The sequence below is a fragment of the Dunckerocampus dactyliophorus genome, chromosome 17 (genome assembly GCF_027744805.1).
Source record: "Dunckerocampus dactyliophorus isolate RoL2022-P2 chromosome 17, RoL_Ddac_1.1, whole genome shotgun sequence".
Classification (NCBI taxonomy): domain Eukaryota; kingdom Metazoa; phylum Chordata; class Actinopteri; order Syngnathiformes; family Syngnathidae; genus Dunckerocampus; species Dunckerocampus dactyliophorus.
In genome coordinates this window covers 5,753,437-5,769,784 of record NC_072835.1, presented here as the reverse complement: position 1 = coordinate 5,769,784, position 16,348 = coordinate 5,753,437, and the positions used below count along the sequence as shown (strand labels likewise).

Genomic DNA, 16,348 nt, shown 5'->3' with positions numbered 1-16,348 from the left:
CTAATAATAGACTGAAATAGAAAGTGGGGAGGGGGGTGTTCACCTCTTCTCCCATCCAGTTGGTGGTGGTATTTCACGTTTAAATCGGTCTGCCAACCGCCAATAACAGCGAAGAAGAACGAAAAACCGTAGAAGAAGTCATAAGGCGAAGCCATAAGAAGGAAGACGCAAAATAGCATAGTTCAAATTGATCAAATACAGAGATGCAGTTGGCGTTAAGTAAAACATTTGGTCAGAAGCCAGTTAAATTCCAACTGGAGCAAGATGGCGACTTTTACATGGTTGGTTCGGAGGTATGTGCTGATGTTCATACATTTCATTTACATGGCACGATGGTATATTCTTTGTTGTTGGATGGTCTATTCATGCGTAGTCTTGTAAAAAAAACAACAACTGCAAACCACATGTTTTGGATTCAAATGCAAAGCAAAGATGAATTTTTAATGCTAGCCACGTATCACAATTGTGTTTTTTAAAAATAATTATTTCTTTATCGTGGATTCATCTCACTGTGTGTTTGTGCATGTGGGATTTTGACAAAATTAACAAGGTTTTTATATTATTTACCATATACTGTATAGTTATAGTAAATATAGTTATAGTAAGTCACTTTGCACATTTATAAATGTACATTAGTGGTAAATGCTTTTAATAGTTGGTGTTTCATTGATTTCTTAAAGTCTCGAACCTAGGACCATCACCAAATTCTGAATGTCCAGCCAAGAGATGCTGGCCCAGATTTGCAACCACCTTTCCACTGATGACAAAGATTGACAGAGGCAATGGAATAAATAATACAAAACCGTGGAACTTACCTTTCAGCTGATTTCCGCAGTATAACACCTCATTGTGAACCAAATGCATTTTGCTGCATCCAGAATATGTACCGTCATGTATAAGGCGCAACTTTTTTCTTCAACTTTGAACCCTGCGGCTTATAAAGCAGCGCATCTGAATTCTAATCTCAAGACATCTCCTTTACTTCCGAACTACTACTACAGTAATTGTTTAAGTACTGTGCCGCTCGCGAGACAGTGAGAAAACGATAGCTCTTTCTTTAGCAGGAGCTAATCACGAGCTACAGTATCAGCACTGCAGCACCATCCATCAATCCATCCATTTTCGATGCTGCCTGGCCTCCAATGACATGCTTTGTTCAGACGAAATGCATTAGAAAAGCTTTAGAATATTAGCTTTTTTCATTTTAAACTTGCATTAGTACATGTTTGTATATTTATTAGGTATATCTTTATGTTGCTGTGTGAAGAGTTTAGTGTTCTTTGTAAGATGACAACGTGAGTCCGACCGTTATATTGACTAATGACCTCCAGCTTTTTCCAGTGGGTTGACAAGCTCGTCGTTAGTTTTTTCATAGCTCATGATTGGCTCCTGTAGAATAAAAAGCTTCCTGGTCTTCAACTCAGGATGTCCCAATCCCAATTTTTTGGCTTCCGATCCGATTTTTTTTTTACAGGGCTTTAGATACAAACATGAATTTGTGGAATTGAATATGGTTATGAAAATAGCCCTTCAAAGCATTAAAAATAATGCAACCAAAGTATTGCTGAACTGACTTTTTTTTTTATTACACAGCATGACCAACAATATTGTTTGTTTTTGTTACAAACCTCTGTGGGTCAGGTCCCTAATCCAATAAAAGTCCATCCAACAAAAGATAAAATTGGAAAAAATGGGCGTGCAAAATACTTTTAGGGTAGGACTAAACATTTTACGTGGTTATAGACCAATTTGTGGTGTGATTTACAATATATGAAATTTCTTAACAAACTCTCTTCAACGCAATAGTAATTTATTGACGGTCCCTGGTATAAACAACCAGCGGTTAGAGCGGCACTTACCCCGCACCATGACACAGCAGTCCGGGCACAGTGAGGGGGAACTATCGCTGTATAGGCCTGTCAAAAAATTTTGCTGGTTGATAATTGTGCTACAAATTATCGTCGATAATCGATTTTATCGATAACATTTTTTAGACGATTTTTTCATTCATTGTCATGCGAGGTGTAATTCACACTTGAACCACTAGATGGTACATAAGTATAGTGTACGATGTGTGAGACATTTTTGTCCCAGTTGAGAAAACTGTCCGTGTCGGTCGTCTGTAAAGTGAACCCTCTTGTCATCCAGCCTGTGTGGCACAGAGAGACGAGCATATGAAACACACACATACATGCACATGTCATTTTATCAAGGGCGTCATAATTATCAACCTGTTTGTTTTTTTTTTATTGTTCGATTTAATTGATTTATCGATTATCGTGACAGGCGTACCGCTGTAACTACGTAGCCGAATATCCAACGTCCAACGTGAAACAAACCACGGTCCACCGTGGACATGTCTGCATGGTGGTGTTTTCTTCTTCTTGCGGGTGGCGGGAGTCGAGTGGCAACAAGTTTTGAGGCGCATTCATACCTACCATGTTAGAGTGTGGCCCAGAGTTCCAAAACTTATACGGCTACCGGATCGGCCCGATCTCGTGGCGGAAGTCGAATTTACCGTATTCGATCTTCAAAATACAGCGGATCGGCAGCCGATCCTGAAGATCGGATCGGGACATTCACAGTGTTCATGTCTCACTTAAGGATTGTCGATGATGGGCAAAATCCCCCAAAAAGTGCATCCCTAGTCGTCACGGACTATGCCATTTCATGACGTGGACATGTGCAGCTTATATACAGAATGTCCAAATCTGTGTTTTCCTCTAAATTTAGTGGGTGCGGTTTATACACCGGAGTTTACGGCACTTTGACCAAACTCCGACAAAACATTACACCTCATTAAATGTAAACAGTGTATTCCACACACAATGTTGCTAAAAGTGAATCAAGGAAGTGTGTGTGCATATGAGCTGACGTCTGCATTGACACACAATGTGAACTTCAGAGTATTTCCGGGTTATTTATTTGTTTTGGGTTTTTTTTTTGGTCAATTTCATTTCCACTGCGGTGTTTATGCGTTTTTTTTCTTTGTTTATTATGTTTGTTTAATTTATTTTACTTAAAACGTTCTTGACATTTCAACTACAATGTTAAATACTCTGGAGAAGTTACAGTTTATTGCTTTTGATATGGTGCACTCGCATTATTATGCCATATTATCATTACAAGAATGAAAAAAATTGGCAATAATATTGTTTATCAGTAATAATTTGCAGGGCAATTATTATCCATCAAAATCTGTTATGACACACCTATATGTTACAATTGTATTCATGTATTGGGTGCTTCTTTTTATTCGAACAGGCATTTTCCTTGATGACTGCCTTTTTTTTCAGGTGGGAAACTATCTACGTATGTTTCGAGGCTCTTTATACAAAAGATATCCATCGTTATGGAGGAGGCTGGCCTCAGTGGAGGAGAGGAAGAAAATTGTTGCATCATCTCACGGTGAGTGTGGCATGACAAGGATTTACACCAAAAAGCCAAGCTGACAAAAGCTGACAAAATCATTGCCAAGTTAGAACCACAGTAGTTTTTCTCAACTCGATTGTGGTCGCCTAAAAACCTTAACTTTGTTGTTTTATTATAGCCACCAGTGTTACTCTGCTGAAGGCATCGGAGTGCGAGGAGATCTTTGAGGGCAACGATGAGAAATACAAGGCAGTGTCCATCAGCACGGAGCCCCCTGTGTACCTCAGGTACTGTATTGCTGACTTTCAAGTTGACCATGGAGAACATTTGTTTTTTTATTCTATATTTAAAGTATATTTCCGTTTGACTCTTTCATTGTAAAAGTCTTTTCTGCTTCAGTATGCGGTGGATGAGTATGAATATACAGAAATATATCATCAATACTGTCCACTGTATGGTATGTTTTAAATTATTTACATTATTATTTAAATTTAAAATTCTTAAATAATTTTAGTCATTTTTTTTTCCTCATAATATGACATTATTTCGAAAATGATATTATTTTTCATCAAAATCCAAGTTTATTCTCTTAACATTGCAACTTTTTGTCCTATTAGAATACAACTTTTTTTCTGTTATATTTTGTACTTTATTCACATAAAATTACAGCTGTTTTTTCCATTTTCCCTGTTATGTTTTTTCAGCTATTTCAACTATCTTCTTGTAAATTTATTCTTTATTCCCATAATATTATAACTTTTTTGCAACCTTATATTCCAAAAATTACAACTTTACAACTTTTTTGTTTGTTTCGCATAATATTACAACATAACATAACATATTTTTTCTATAATATTTCAACTTTATGCTACTAAAATGACGTAATATTATGTTATTCTCATAAAATTAAAACTTGTTTGTTAAATTACAACATATATATATATATATATATATATATATATATATATATATATATATACACTGCTCAAAAAAATTAGAGGAACACTTTGAAAACACATCACAGGATGAGCACTGCCAGAGCCCTACAAAATGACCTCCAGCAGGCCACTGGTGTGAATGTTTCTGACCAAACAATCAGAAACAGGCTCCATGAGGGTGGCCTGAGGGCCCGACGTCCTGTAGTGTGCCCTGTGCTCACTGCCCAGCACCGTAGAGCTCGATTGGCATTTGCCATGGACCACCAGAATTGGCAACTACACCACTGGTGCCCTGTGCTCTTCACTGATGAGAGCAAGTTCAACCTGAGCACATGCAACAGACATGAAAGGTCTGGAGATGCCGTGGAGAACGTTATGCTGCCTGCAACATCATTCAGCATGACCGGTTTGGAGGTGGGTCAGTGATGGTCTGGGGAGGCATATCCCTGGAAGGATGCACAGACCTCTACAGGTTAGATAATGGCACCCTGACTGCTATTAGGTATCGGGATAAAATCCTTGGACCCATAGTCAGAACCTACGCTGGTGCAGTGGGACCTGGGTTCCTCCTGGTCCACGACAATGCCTGACCTCATGTGGCTAGTGTATGCAGGTAGTTTAGGTCCATCCGGCGCCGCCATGTTGCTCTTCAGACTGTCCAGGAGCTCATAGATGCCCTGGTCCAGATCTGGGAGGAGATCCCCCAGGACACCATCCGTAGTCTCATTAGGAGCATGCCTTGACGTTGTCAGGCATGCGTACAAGCACGTGGGGGCCACACAAACTACTGAGAATCATTTTGAGCTGCTACAATGACATTTTGGCAAAATGGACCAGTCTGCTGCATCATTTTTTCACTTTAGGATGATCATTTTCATTTTCCCCCAGTTTAGATCTGATGTGTTTTCGAAGTGTTCCTCTAATTTTTTTTGAGCAGTATATATTAGAATGTGCCATAGGCCAATAAAAAAATGGCCGCAAATGGCCCCCGGCCCCTGATGTACACAGTAATACAATACAATATAATTGTAATAGTCTACCTGGTCGAGATGACATCATTGTTTAATTTGCATAATAAAAACAATTTTCCCTACTTTCCCCTGTCTTTGAAGGGAGCAGAAAGCGAAGAGGAGCAGTCAGTGGGTCCCGACACTGCCCAACAGCTCCCACCATTTAGACGCCGTGCCTTGTTCCACAACCATCAACCGCAACCGCATGGGTCGTGACAAGAGGAGGACCTTCCCGCTGTGGTATGAAAGTTGAACAAAAACAGCAATTGCACGGCTCGGCCTCGGCCAGCGCTCCCCAACCTTTCTCATAGGGATTGTTCTCGTTTAGATATTAGCTGATACCGATGCCAAATGGTTCTTTTTAAATGATGCTGGTGCTTTAAATGAGGACTGAACTGGAAAAATGGAAACCATACAATATTTGTCTGAAAACAGTATAACGTATAGTAATATATAATAATTGGTTATTAGATTATAGTTATTTTTAGTTATTAATCATACAATTACATACAATACAATACAATACAATTTCTACTACGTTACGCTCTTCTGCGCTCTGTGTGTATGCTACCAGCCCAGCCGCCACCCACCGAGACAAAGAGACTGTATGACCGACAAAAGGGCTCACTCTGTTCATGCCGTTGTTCTATGGAACAAACGTGCCAAGGTGCTGAAAGCAATGCACAGACTGAACTCTCTTCCTGCATGTTTGGAGGCAGGATACGGGGAAAACGGACACGCACGGCACATGGCAGTTTATTGAGGCCGGAAAAATGATCCAGTTTGTTTTCATTTATTGTGTGATTAATTCATTAATGAATTAGCGGCCCGGGCCCTGTGCCCACGAGACAGTTTTTTTGTGAACGAGAAATATTGTCACGTTTTAATCTTGCGAGATCTTGTGACACCCCTATCGTACACTATTTTCATTCACCAATGTTTTAAACAAAGAAAAGCACAACATTATATCAAAATGAATACTGAATCATCATGAGTACGAGCTTGGAGTTTGTTTTCTGGAGACAAGTTGATAATTGCATGATATGAAACGCTGGTTGGGGACTCCTGGTCTAGCGACTGTGCATCGCCATTGGTTTGTGGAGGTTGGGTGTTCCAACAACGTAAGCCTTTTTGCAATATTTCCTGATTGTCTTTTGAACAAGATAGAGTCTTGATACTTTTGCAGGAATGAATGCTAAAATTCAGTCTGTCCTTAGCTTTGATGATCATGATCCTGCAGTGATCCATGAGAATGCTGCCCAGGTTGAGGTCTTGGTTCCCATTCGCCTTGACATGGAGATAGATGGGCAAAAACTCAGAGATGCCTTCACATGGAACATGAATGGTATAATTCATTGGCAGCCAACAGCAGTGCCGGTTTTTATTTATCTTTATGATGTTTGAGGGCTTTCCCAACATTCCCCAACAGAAAAACTGATGACCCCAGAGATGTTTGCAGAGATTTTGTGCGATGACTTGGACCTGAATCCTCTGGCTTTCGTCCCTGCCATCACATCAGCCATACGTCAACAGATTGAGTCGTACCCGACTGACAGCATTTTAGAGGAGCAGGCAGACCAGAGAGTCATTATCAAGGTGGGTCCTGAAGCAAAGGAAATGTCAACTGTATTTACCAGCATTTGCCCCGATCACTTACACAGCTGTTATTCTGTGTCGAAAAAAGGAACGTGCGATTGTCCAGTTACTGTCAGCCGCAACGACGCCTAAATAACATCGACAGCCATTTCTCACCACAAGGATGCAAGGGCCACATTGATATTTGTAAACTTATATTAATAGCTGCATCTCAGTTTTGTGATACAGGTGAAAAACTTTATTATATTAGTAATAACTTTGATCTTTTTTGCTGTTTTCCAAATATTTCAACTTTCTTCATAAAAAAATCTTTATAAATTGCATTTTTGCTATATGATGCTATTATTCCCATCATATTGTGACTTTATTCCTATAATATTATGATTTATTCCCATAACATTTTCCTCCAACCTAATTTTCCAAAAATTACAACTGTATTTTATACACTTTTATAAAAATAACATACTTTTTCTTTAATTTTTTCAACTCCATACAACTAAAATGACATTATTTTTCCTCATACAGTAATCCCTCGTTTAGCGTGGCTAATTGGTTCCAGACCCGACTGCGTTCAGTGATTTTCCACGATATACAGTGTTGCCTCGCTCTATCGCGGTTCACGTTTCGCAGAATTTTTGTAGCGCTTCTTTTATTTTTATTACAGCGTATGAACGCCGTTACAGGCCGAGCCTGGCCCTTTAAGTGGGAAGCATTGTGGGAAGTCGGGTGTGTCTCTCTCTGCACCGCCCATTGTTTTCTGCGTCCTGATTGACAATGCGCTACAGCCAATCAATCGCCTTCGTGCCACCCTGCCATGTCTCCTGTGTCATCGCTAGCTTGCTTGCTTGCTAGCTTGTCAATGAATCTTGGTTCGAAGGAGGACTGCAGCATTATGTTTTAACACGGATACATAAACGCTAAAGTACAGGGGAACTGCGCCATGACGAAAAGGCACGGTCACAGGAGTGAAACGTGAGTGACTTAATCATTTCTTGTGTCCAACCTCGTAGGTTGGAAACAATTAAAATTCAAACAAATGTTTGAACTTTTTTGAGAGTGTTTAAAAAGGAGAGAAATGTCAGAAAATGCTGTCTGTCTGAGAAAAGTGTATGAAGTGTATTGTGAGGGGTTTTACAGCCTCAAAACATTGATAATAATTGTAAAAAAAAAAAAAAAGAAGAAGTTTGCTACTTTGCGGATTTCACCTATTGCGGCCTATTTTGGGAACCTATACACTGCGATAAATGAGGGCAACACTGTTTGAGTCAATGTTAATAAATTGAATATTTTGTAATTAGAGCCTACAAAACCTGTTTATGACTTTCTAAATACAAGTTTTAACATTATTAGAGCCCTCTAGACATTAAATAACACCCCAATAGTCACTTTTCCTCTCCTGTTATTCTTTTTTTACATCACATTGCTCAGGCTACAGTATCACTGCAGGGACGTAAGAGACAGCCACCGCTAGCATAGCAAGCTACGGGGATAACTAGTTAGCCTCTCCAGTATACTTATTCTAAACTCAAGTGTTTCAAATGGAGTGTGGAAGGAGCACAAAAGAGACAAAGACTTACCACTTCCAGACTGAATGAGAGGAGAACCTTTTTTCCCCATTCAATCTCAGCCATGGCATGTCGGCTCAGCTCTGCTAGCTCAGTAGCCAGGCCCCGTGCATTGTGAAAGGTAACGTAATCTAACGTCATGTCTCATTACATTACTGATGCATAGTGACCACAATACTACATATAACTTGTCTTTCAATATTTTTTGACTAATAATAGGCCATAGTCAACCACGAAACAATGATAATTTATTAATTTATTATTTGAAAAAACACAATATAGTGAGGGAGCATTATTCGAACCACAATACAGCGAGGGATTACTGTATTACGAATGTATTCTTGTAAAATTGAGACTTTTTTGTCTTTAATATTTTCACTTTATTGTTGCAAAATTCTAGCTTTTTTTCCCATCTCTGCTGTTGTTTTTTAAAAATTCTACAACTACTTGAACTTTCCTCATGTAAATTTTCTTCTCCCAATTCTGACCTTTTTGCCATAATATTTTGATTTTATTCTCGTAACATTATACATTTTTCCACAACCAAATTTGCCAAATATAACAACTTTATTTGTTGTTTTGTTTGTTTCTCATAATATTACGACGTTAAACAAATAATGTCTTTTTTTTTTTCTTTAATGAGGACCTATTATACTCATTTTCGGGCCTTTGTATTGACGTCTGGACTTCCATAGAGCAGCTATACACCATAACGTGCACAGAAAGCTTTCTAGATCTTCCAGACACCTCTTTCTGCAGTGTTTCCTGCCTCCCAGCCTAACGCTCTGTGTAATTTACTCCCGCCCCCCTCCAGGTACGCCTGGATTTGTCACACTCCCAAGCGCTCCCTAGGACTGCTGCCGAACCCCTTTTGTATGATTACTTACACAAAATAAACAGGTCACTGATAAATTGTTACTTACAGCTTGCTCTTCTGACTCTTCAACACGACCAAGTAACATTGGAAAGACGTCGGACTTCAGCAACAGTTTGGTGGATAGTCCAGCTTTGTTTTTGGCCCATGTTCACAAAACAGTCACGCGTGAAATGCCGTTGACGGATGAGCATATTTTTCTCTTGCTGGCCTTGCAACTGCCTCTTTAGGCGCACCCAAACAAACATTTCCTGGGAGCCATACGTGCTAACAGTGAACAGAGCAGAGCGTTTGCCTGGGCATGCCCATATAAGGAAGTCCGGGTTGCATTGTCGTCAATGGAACTTGGCATCGTGTAACACGAGAATACAACATTGTGAAAACATTTATATGTCAGAAAAGAGGAAAAGCATAGTAGGTCCTCTTTAATATGTCAATTTTACGCTACTAAAATTAAAAAAGTTTTTCTCATAGTATTCCGATGTTATTCTCGTAAAAATCATTCTCTTTAGATTACAACTTTTTTTTCTTAATATTTTGACTTCATTTTCGTAAAACTACTGCAGATTTTTCTATCTTTTTAGTTGGGTTGTTTGTTTTGTTTTTTTTTTGTAGTTGTAAAATGTGCCACGGGCCAATGAAAAAGCAGCCACGGGCCGCACTTTGGGCACCCCTGGCCTAAGGCAAAGTGGACAGCTTTTGTGAATAGAAGAATGGCAATTTGACATTATCTTCATTGTCTGACATTGTCACAACAAACCACACTTTTGAATTGATCTCATCCTAAATGTCGGGTATTACGGTTTGGTATCCGACCGCCAGTCCTTACTGGCAGGGCTGTGGAAGCTGTTGTGGGGAATACGATTTAATGCAGGGTGATGTGGATGCTTGTGTGTTTTTCTGTCTTATACAGCTCAACATTCACGTAGGAAACATTTCTCTGGTGGACCAATTTGAATGGGACATGTCGGAACGTGAGAACTCTCCTGAGTCGTTTGCACTGAAGCTGTGCTCTGAGCTAGGTCTTGGAGGAGAATTTGTTACTACCATCGCCTACAGCATCCGAGGACAGCTAAGCTGGCACCAGAGAACATATGCCTTCAGGTAAGTCGTTTGACTTTTTAATTGATGTTCCTTTCTCCAAAACTAACTCAAACCAACGTTATTAGCCAAGCAGAAGTGGAGTGGGTGTGGCATTTTGGTTGAGCTTCAAAGTTGTTGAAGGACTTAAAAGGAAATGGTGGTGGGCATGGATGGGAAAGACGGGCAGGGGCGACGGGTAGTGGTTATTTGTCACATACAGTATACTGTCAACTCTACGGGCATACTCACACCAAACCATCCATCCGTCCAGTTTCTATTCCGCTTGTCCTCACTAGGGTCGCAGGTATTCTGGAGCCTATCCCAGCTGACTTTGGGCGAGAGGCAGGGTAGACCCTGGGCTGGTCGCCAACCAATCGCAGGGCTACGTGTAGACTGTGAGACCAACATGCTAACCACTAAGCCACCGTGCAGCCCCACACTAGACCAGTGGTTTGCACACATCTGTACAAACCACTGTATGAGTGGCTGGCACCAGCACATTACAGTATACATTTCATTGATTGAAGATGACCAATATGTTATTACTTCATCTATATGGAGAAATTACTCATGAATTGTGCAATTCAAAATCTTTACCCCAGTATTGTTATACTTTATCTTCAATATCTTGGCTTTACTTATCACCACTTATTTTATCATTTGTTTTTATTTTGTTATTATAATTTTGTTATTATTTAACATTTTAATTATTTCTTTTCCTTGAAGCTCTTGTATGTCACTCAAAATGTAAAACTTTTTAAAACCAAAAAATATAAAAAGAACATCACCGGCTAGCATATTTTACCATTAGTGGTTTAAAAGAGCAGATTAAAAAATAAAATAGGACAATTCCAAAATTAGGGAAAGATTGTTGACCATTAGGGGAAAAAAGGGCCCAGAATTCCTGACTGTGCCCCTGGTTACAAGGGGCGGAGCTTACATTCTCGGCGCAGGGAGAGGGCGGGATATAATGCTTGTGGTACCTTTTAGAAATTTAGTGCCTTTGAGGCAGCCGCGTAACCGTGGCAAGCAATCACATAAACACTGCACAAGCTATATACAGTAGTTTCATTTTTCTAACTCCTATTTGCCGATTCATTTTTTTTTCCCAACACCGTCCTTCCTTTCACACAGGAAGTCAACAAACTTTCAATGAGAAAATGTAAGCAAGTGAAATATTGTGAGATTACAAAGATGTGGTGTGAATGAATTATTAGCAGTAATTAGAAGAAGGAGTAACATTAGAGAAGCACCGCTTTTTCCTACTCCTTTTTGGACATGTTGAATTGTGTAAGTGTAACCACGTGAAGTTGTGTCATCTAGCCCTGAAACAAGAATAAATAAATGAATAGAAACTGAAAATGAATATGGCATTCATGTTTATGAGGGCATGTGTACACGACATTTATGCCACTGCTGTATTTTCTGGCAGTGAGAACCCGCTCCCCACTGTGGAGATTGCCATTCGTAACACAGGCGACGCAGACCAGTGGTGCCCCCTCCTGGAGACACTCACAGATGCCGAAATGGAGAAGAAGATCCGAGACCAAGACAGGAACACACGGTATGTGTATGACATGGACACTTTTGAGACACACATCTTAATCATATACAGTAGATCCCAATTTTTTGTGGGGGTTATTTTCAAGGACCACCAGCAAATGGCAAAAAAACCCCACAAGTAATTGATATGCGCATAAAAAATTTTGACAAACAGCTCACTCCCCCCGGCCTCCAAACTCTCCCGCTAGCTTGACGTTGATGTCTTCGTCCAATTTCAGATAAACATTTCATTGTTGTAATTATTAGATTTGATTCAGCTCTCAAACCCTCCTCTTTTTCTCTTCAGTTGCTGCTGTTTGCTCGTCACACAATCCCGGTTTAAGCCCTAAATATGCCTCACACACTTATTTAACACATTTTAAGTATAAAATGTGTAGCGACTCACCATTAATGAATGATATGTTGGATTATGCACAGATGGAATCAGAGTCGCGGTGTAGCCTTTAGCTTGGTTGTCAGGTTAGCACTGGAGGCTAGCAGGCTTGAGAAGGCCCAATTCCAGTAACAACATATTTCCACTAAGTAGAATTACTTATTTTTAAAAGGACTATTTTTGTAGTTAGAGCTTAGAAAACCTGTTTACTACCTTCTAAATGCAGTTTTTAACATTATTAGAGCCCGCTAGGTATGAAATAGTACCCCTAAAGACACCTTTCCTAGTGTAGTAGACATAATAAGAGGAAATAAGACATTTAAGACAATAAATAAGACTCGAGCTCATGTGTGTTGCTGTAAATGTGTTCCGGTGCGGGGTGAGCTTATTGGGGGTGCTGACAGGAAGGCCAGGGTTCAGATTTGAGTTTTAGCTTGGCATGGTTTACGGCTGCAGAAGTAACCCGTGAATCCAAACCTGCAATCAAGTCTGGTGCTTGTGTGTCTCACCAAACATTACAGTTAGGACCAGTCATCATTCATTCATTCATTCATTCATATCATCACAACCTCTTTGAATGCATCTTCTGAATGACTTTTTATTTGTATTTTAGATCATTTAGCCATTTTAATGCTTGAAAATATTTTTATGGTTGAAAATATATCCGGAAAAGTAATTTTTAGGTATTTTTTAAATTTACAGACTTGAATCGTTCCATTCCGGGCCAGGGGTCATCGGAATGCAGGACGAGGGCCATTTTTGGCCCGCAGCTCGTTTTTCATTGGCCCTGGGCATATTGTAAAAATACAATGAATTGATTATTAATGAGATATATTATTAGATGTGACACTAATGGGCTTTGTCACTTACAACACAAAGCTATCAAAACATCCATCCATTTTCTATACCGCTTCATCCTCATTAGAGTTGCGGGGGCATGCTGGAGCCTATCCCAGCTGACTTCGGGGGACAGGCGGGGTACACCCTGGACTGGTCGCCAGCCAATGGCAGGGCACATATAGACAAGCATTCACACTCACATTCATACCTATGGACAATTTAGAGTCACCAATTAACCTCACCTGCATGTTTTTGGGAATGTGGGAGGAAGGCGGAGTACCCGGAGAAAACCCACGCGGACATGGGGAGAACATGCAAACTCCACACAGAAATGCCCCAAGGGAGAATCGAACGCTATCAAAACATCACATTACCAATACTTGTTCCAAATCCAACTCCATCATCGGAATTGAAGCAGTCCAAAGATTTCTACTATGATAACAGTGTACATACATTAACATCCCGTTTCCTTGTAGACGAATGAGACGACTGGCCAACACCGCTCCATCCTGGTAAGGCCGGACGTCTGAAAGCACGCCTGCCCAGACCTCTTCCAGATGATTGAGAATACTCACCCATGAATATCCCAGGGTTTTGTTTTTTTTTTCAATGAACATATTCACATGAAATTGAATATGAAAAGAGATTGCAACATATGTACAAACTAATAAGCATCATCTTTCACTTGTTTTATTATTGCAAGTTCAACTCCAGTGAAATTTCAGTTCATCAAGGAACCAGTCTGTTTGTTTATTTCTCTCTGAAGATACCAGAGTGTGTGTTCTTTTTCCAGCTTATTGTATGAAATCATTTCACTGACAACTAACCTTTGCAATTTGTCTAAGCAAAAATAGAGCATGGCAACTGATACATTTTTAGAAGCCTCTCATCACATTTCACATCAATCCTTGCTATCAATGACACAATTTCCTCAAATGTGAGACATGAATAAGACACCCCATTAAATATTGACGTCTTCAATAATGGAAACATCAGTAAGTAGATCTTTCATATTATATCTGCAGATAAGCTGTCATTGCATCACATTTGTGAAAATGACGACAAATTCACTCATTTCACAAAAAATATGAACAAAGATGCAAATTCCTACTGAGGAAAAGCATCCCATGCATTTTCATATATGACACATTCTCCAAACCTGCTGACTAAAAAACCTCACAAAGTTGAGGTTGAGGTGGTTTTTTTTTTAAAGTTTGAACAATAGTGGCAAATAAAACCTTGCACTCAGTGAAGTATGTCAGTGAAAACAATGGTGATGATTGGACACCGCATGATTTTTAGTTATCAATACATAATTGACTTAATAACGCCCCTGTAACTATGGTAATGGTTTAATATTATTTGAACGTGCATACAAGTTACAATGGAATACATCACATAGTCACTATAGCCTAGCTGCGTGCTTTGCAGCTGGTGTGTTATCCGTGTAGCAGAAATCGTGTGTGTACCTTGCAGACATCAGTAACCTCAATAGTGACTTCTACTGCAAATCATTTTACAGGATGCAATTGCACTTCACAAACAGAAACACTCAATAAAACCGTGATATTCCTGTCAGGTTTTTGTGTTGTTTTTTTCCAATATTCAGGATGAAATCATCTATCAAGAAAAAAACTGAAGTTATCAAAGATTCATTTTATCGGCAACACACCTCAATTACAACCATGGAATTTCAATTTCACCTACCACTAACTATTTTAAATATGCATACAGGTAGAATAGAAGGTCCTTGTAAACATCTCTGCAGGTTCCAACAACGTGTCATATAACCACATGCAGTCGTCTCTCGCTGTTTGAATATCACTAGAAATGTTACAAAATTTTGAAATATGTAAAATCAAGTCTGTGACTAATTATATCTGGTAAAACACGACTTGAACTTTAATTTGATACCTCATTCACTTCTCTACCCCAAGTATTAAAGAAGTTAGAGCACATTTCATACCGGAAAATAGTGCCTTTGGTTCCCATTGCTTTAATATCGAGTCAAGACCAAAGCTGTGATCGACCCACAGGCCATAGCAAGTGCAATCGTACTACAAAATATATAATGACTTGGCTGTGACAGTCAACAGAGTAGCCATTTACATTTTTTGGTAATCAAAAAGTCCAGGGAAGAAAATAAAGTGTCGTAATTTTCATGTAGGCCTCACACTCTTAGTGCAGCAGCACGCTGTATTGGTTTCCATGCCACACTACAAATTGCATGTACACAAATTCTGGGCCAAGATGAACATATATCAGATTTGAATGAAATTTCATCTGCAGATGGATATTAAAGTGGATTTATATCCTACATACCTTTTTTAATCTTGTCCTGAACCTCCACTCAGTGAGTTTGAAAGTTGAACTTAACTTTTGAAGCACTCATATGACTCGATGTGGTCCAACACTCAGAGAAATTGAAGAGGAAGAAGTAATCTACCTAACAAACATGTATACAAATGAAAATACACTCGATATCATGTGGAAAAAATGGCATTTTAAGGACGTCCCCACGGACTCTCCCAGTGGGCACGCACAGTGTCCGATTTTTACATTGCTAAAATAAAGGGATTGTAACATTCCTGCTATATCTCGTTTTTTCAAGAAATAATATTGCTTTTTCATGGTTGACTATGGCCTATTATCAGTGGAAGAAATATTGAAAGACAAGTTATTATGTAGTATTCTGGTCACTAGGCATCAGTAGTGTTATGATACATGGCCATAGATTGCCTTTCACACTGCATGGAGACTGGCTGCTGAGCCAGCAGAGCTGAGCCGACATGCCATGGCTGAGATTGAATGGAAAAAAGGCTCTCCTCTCATTCGTGTGGATAAGTTAAGTTTTTGGCTTTTTTGTCCTTCTGCCCTACTCTGTTTGAAACACTTTAGTTTAGAATAAGTCAATTGGAGAGGCTAACTAGTTAGCTCAATTGCTTGCTGTTCTAGCGGTGGCTGTCTGTTATGTCCCTGCAGTGATCCTGTAGCCTAAGCAATGCGATGTCAACAAAAAATAGGAGTGTAGAAGTGACTGTTAGGGAGTTATTTCATGTCTACAGGGCTTTAAAATGTTAAAACCCACAGGTTATTTATGCTAGAACTACAAAAACATTTCATTTATTAATGGG

General features: G+C 39.4%; 1 protein-coding gene across 1 annotated transcript; it reads left to right on the top strand.

The window, feature by feature from the left end:
- The first annotated feature begins 118 nt into the window (after positions 1–118).
- On the top strand, positions 119–16,060 carry LOC129170381 (SWI/SNF-related matrix-associated actin-dependent regulator of chromatin subfamily B member 1-like). The gene is made up of 9 exons (XM_054757858.1): positions 119–293; positions 3,297–3,408; positions 3,551–3,659; positions 5,423–5,560; positions 6,538–6,665; positions 6,750–6,916; positions 10,269–10,459; positions 11,871–12,002; positions 13,691–16,060. Exons 1-9 carry the CDS (start codon positions 204–206, stop codon positions 13,728–13,730), a joined length of 1,107 nt encoding a protein of 368 aa, XP_054613833.1. The 5' UTR covers positions 119–203; the 3' UTR covers positions 13,731–16,060.
- Positions 16,061–16,348: the final 288 nt, after the last annotated feature.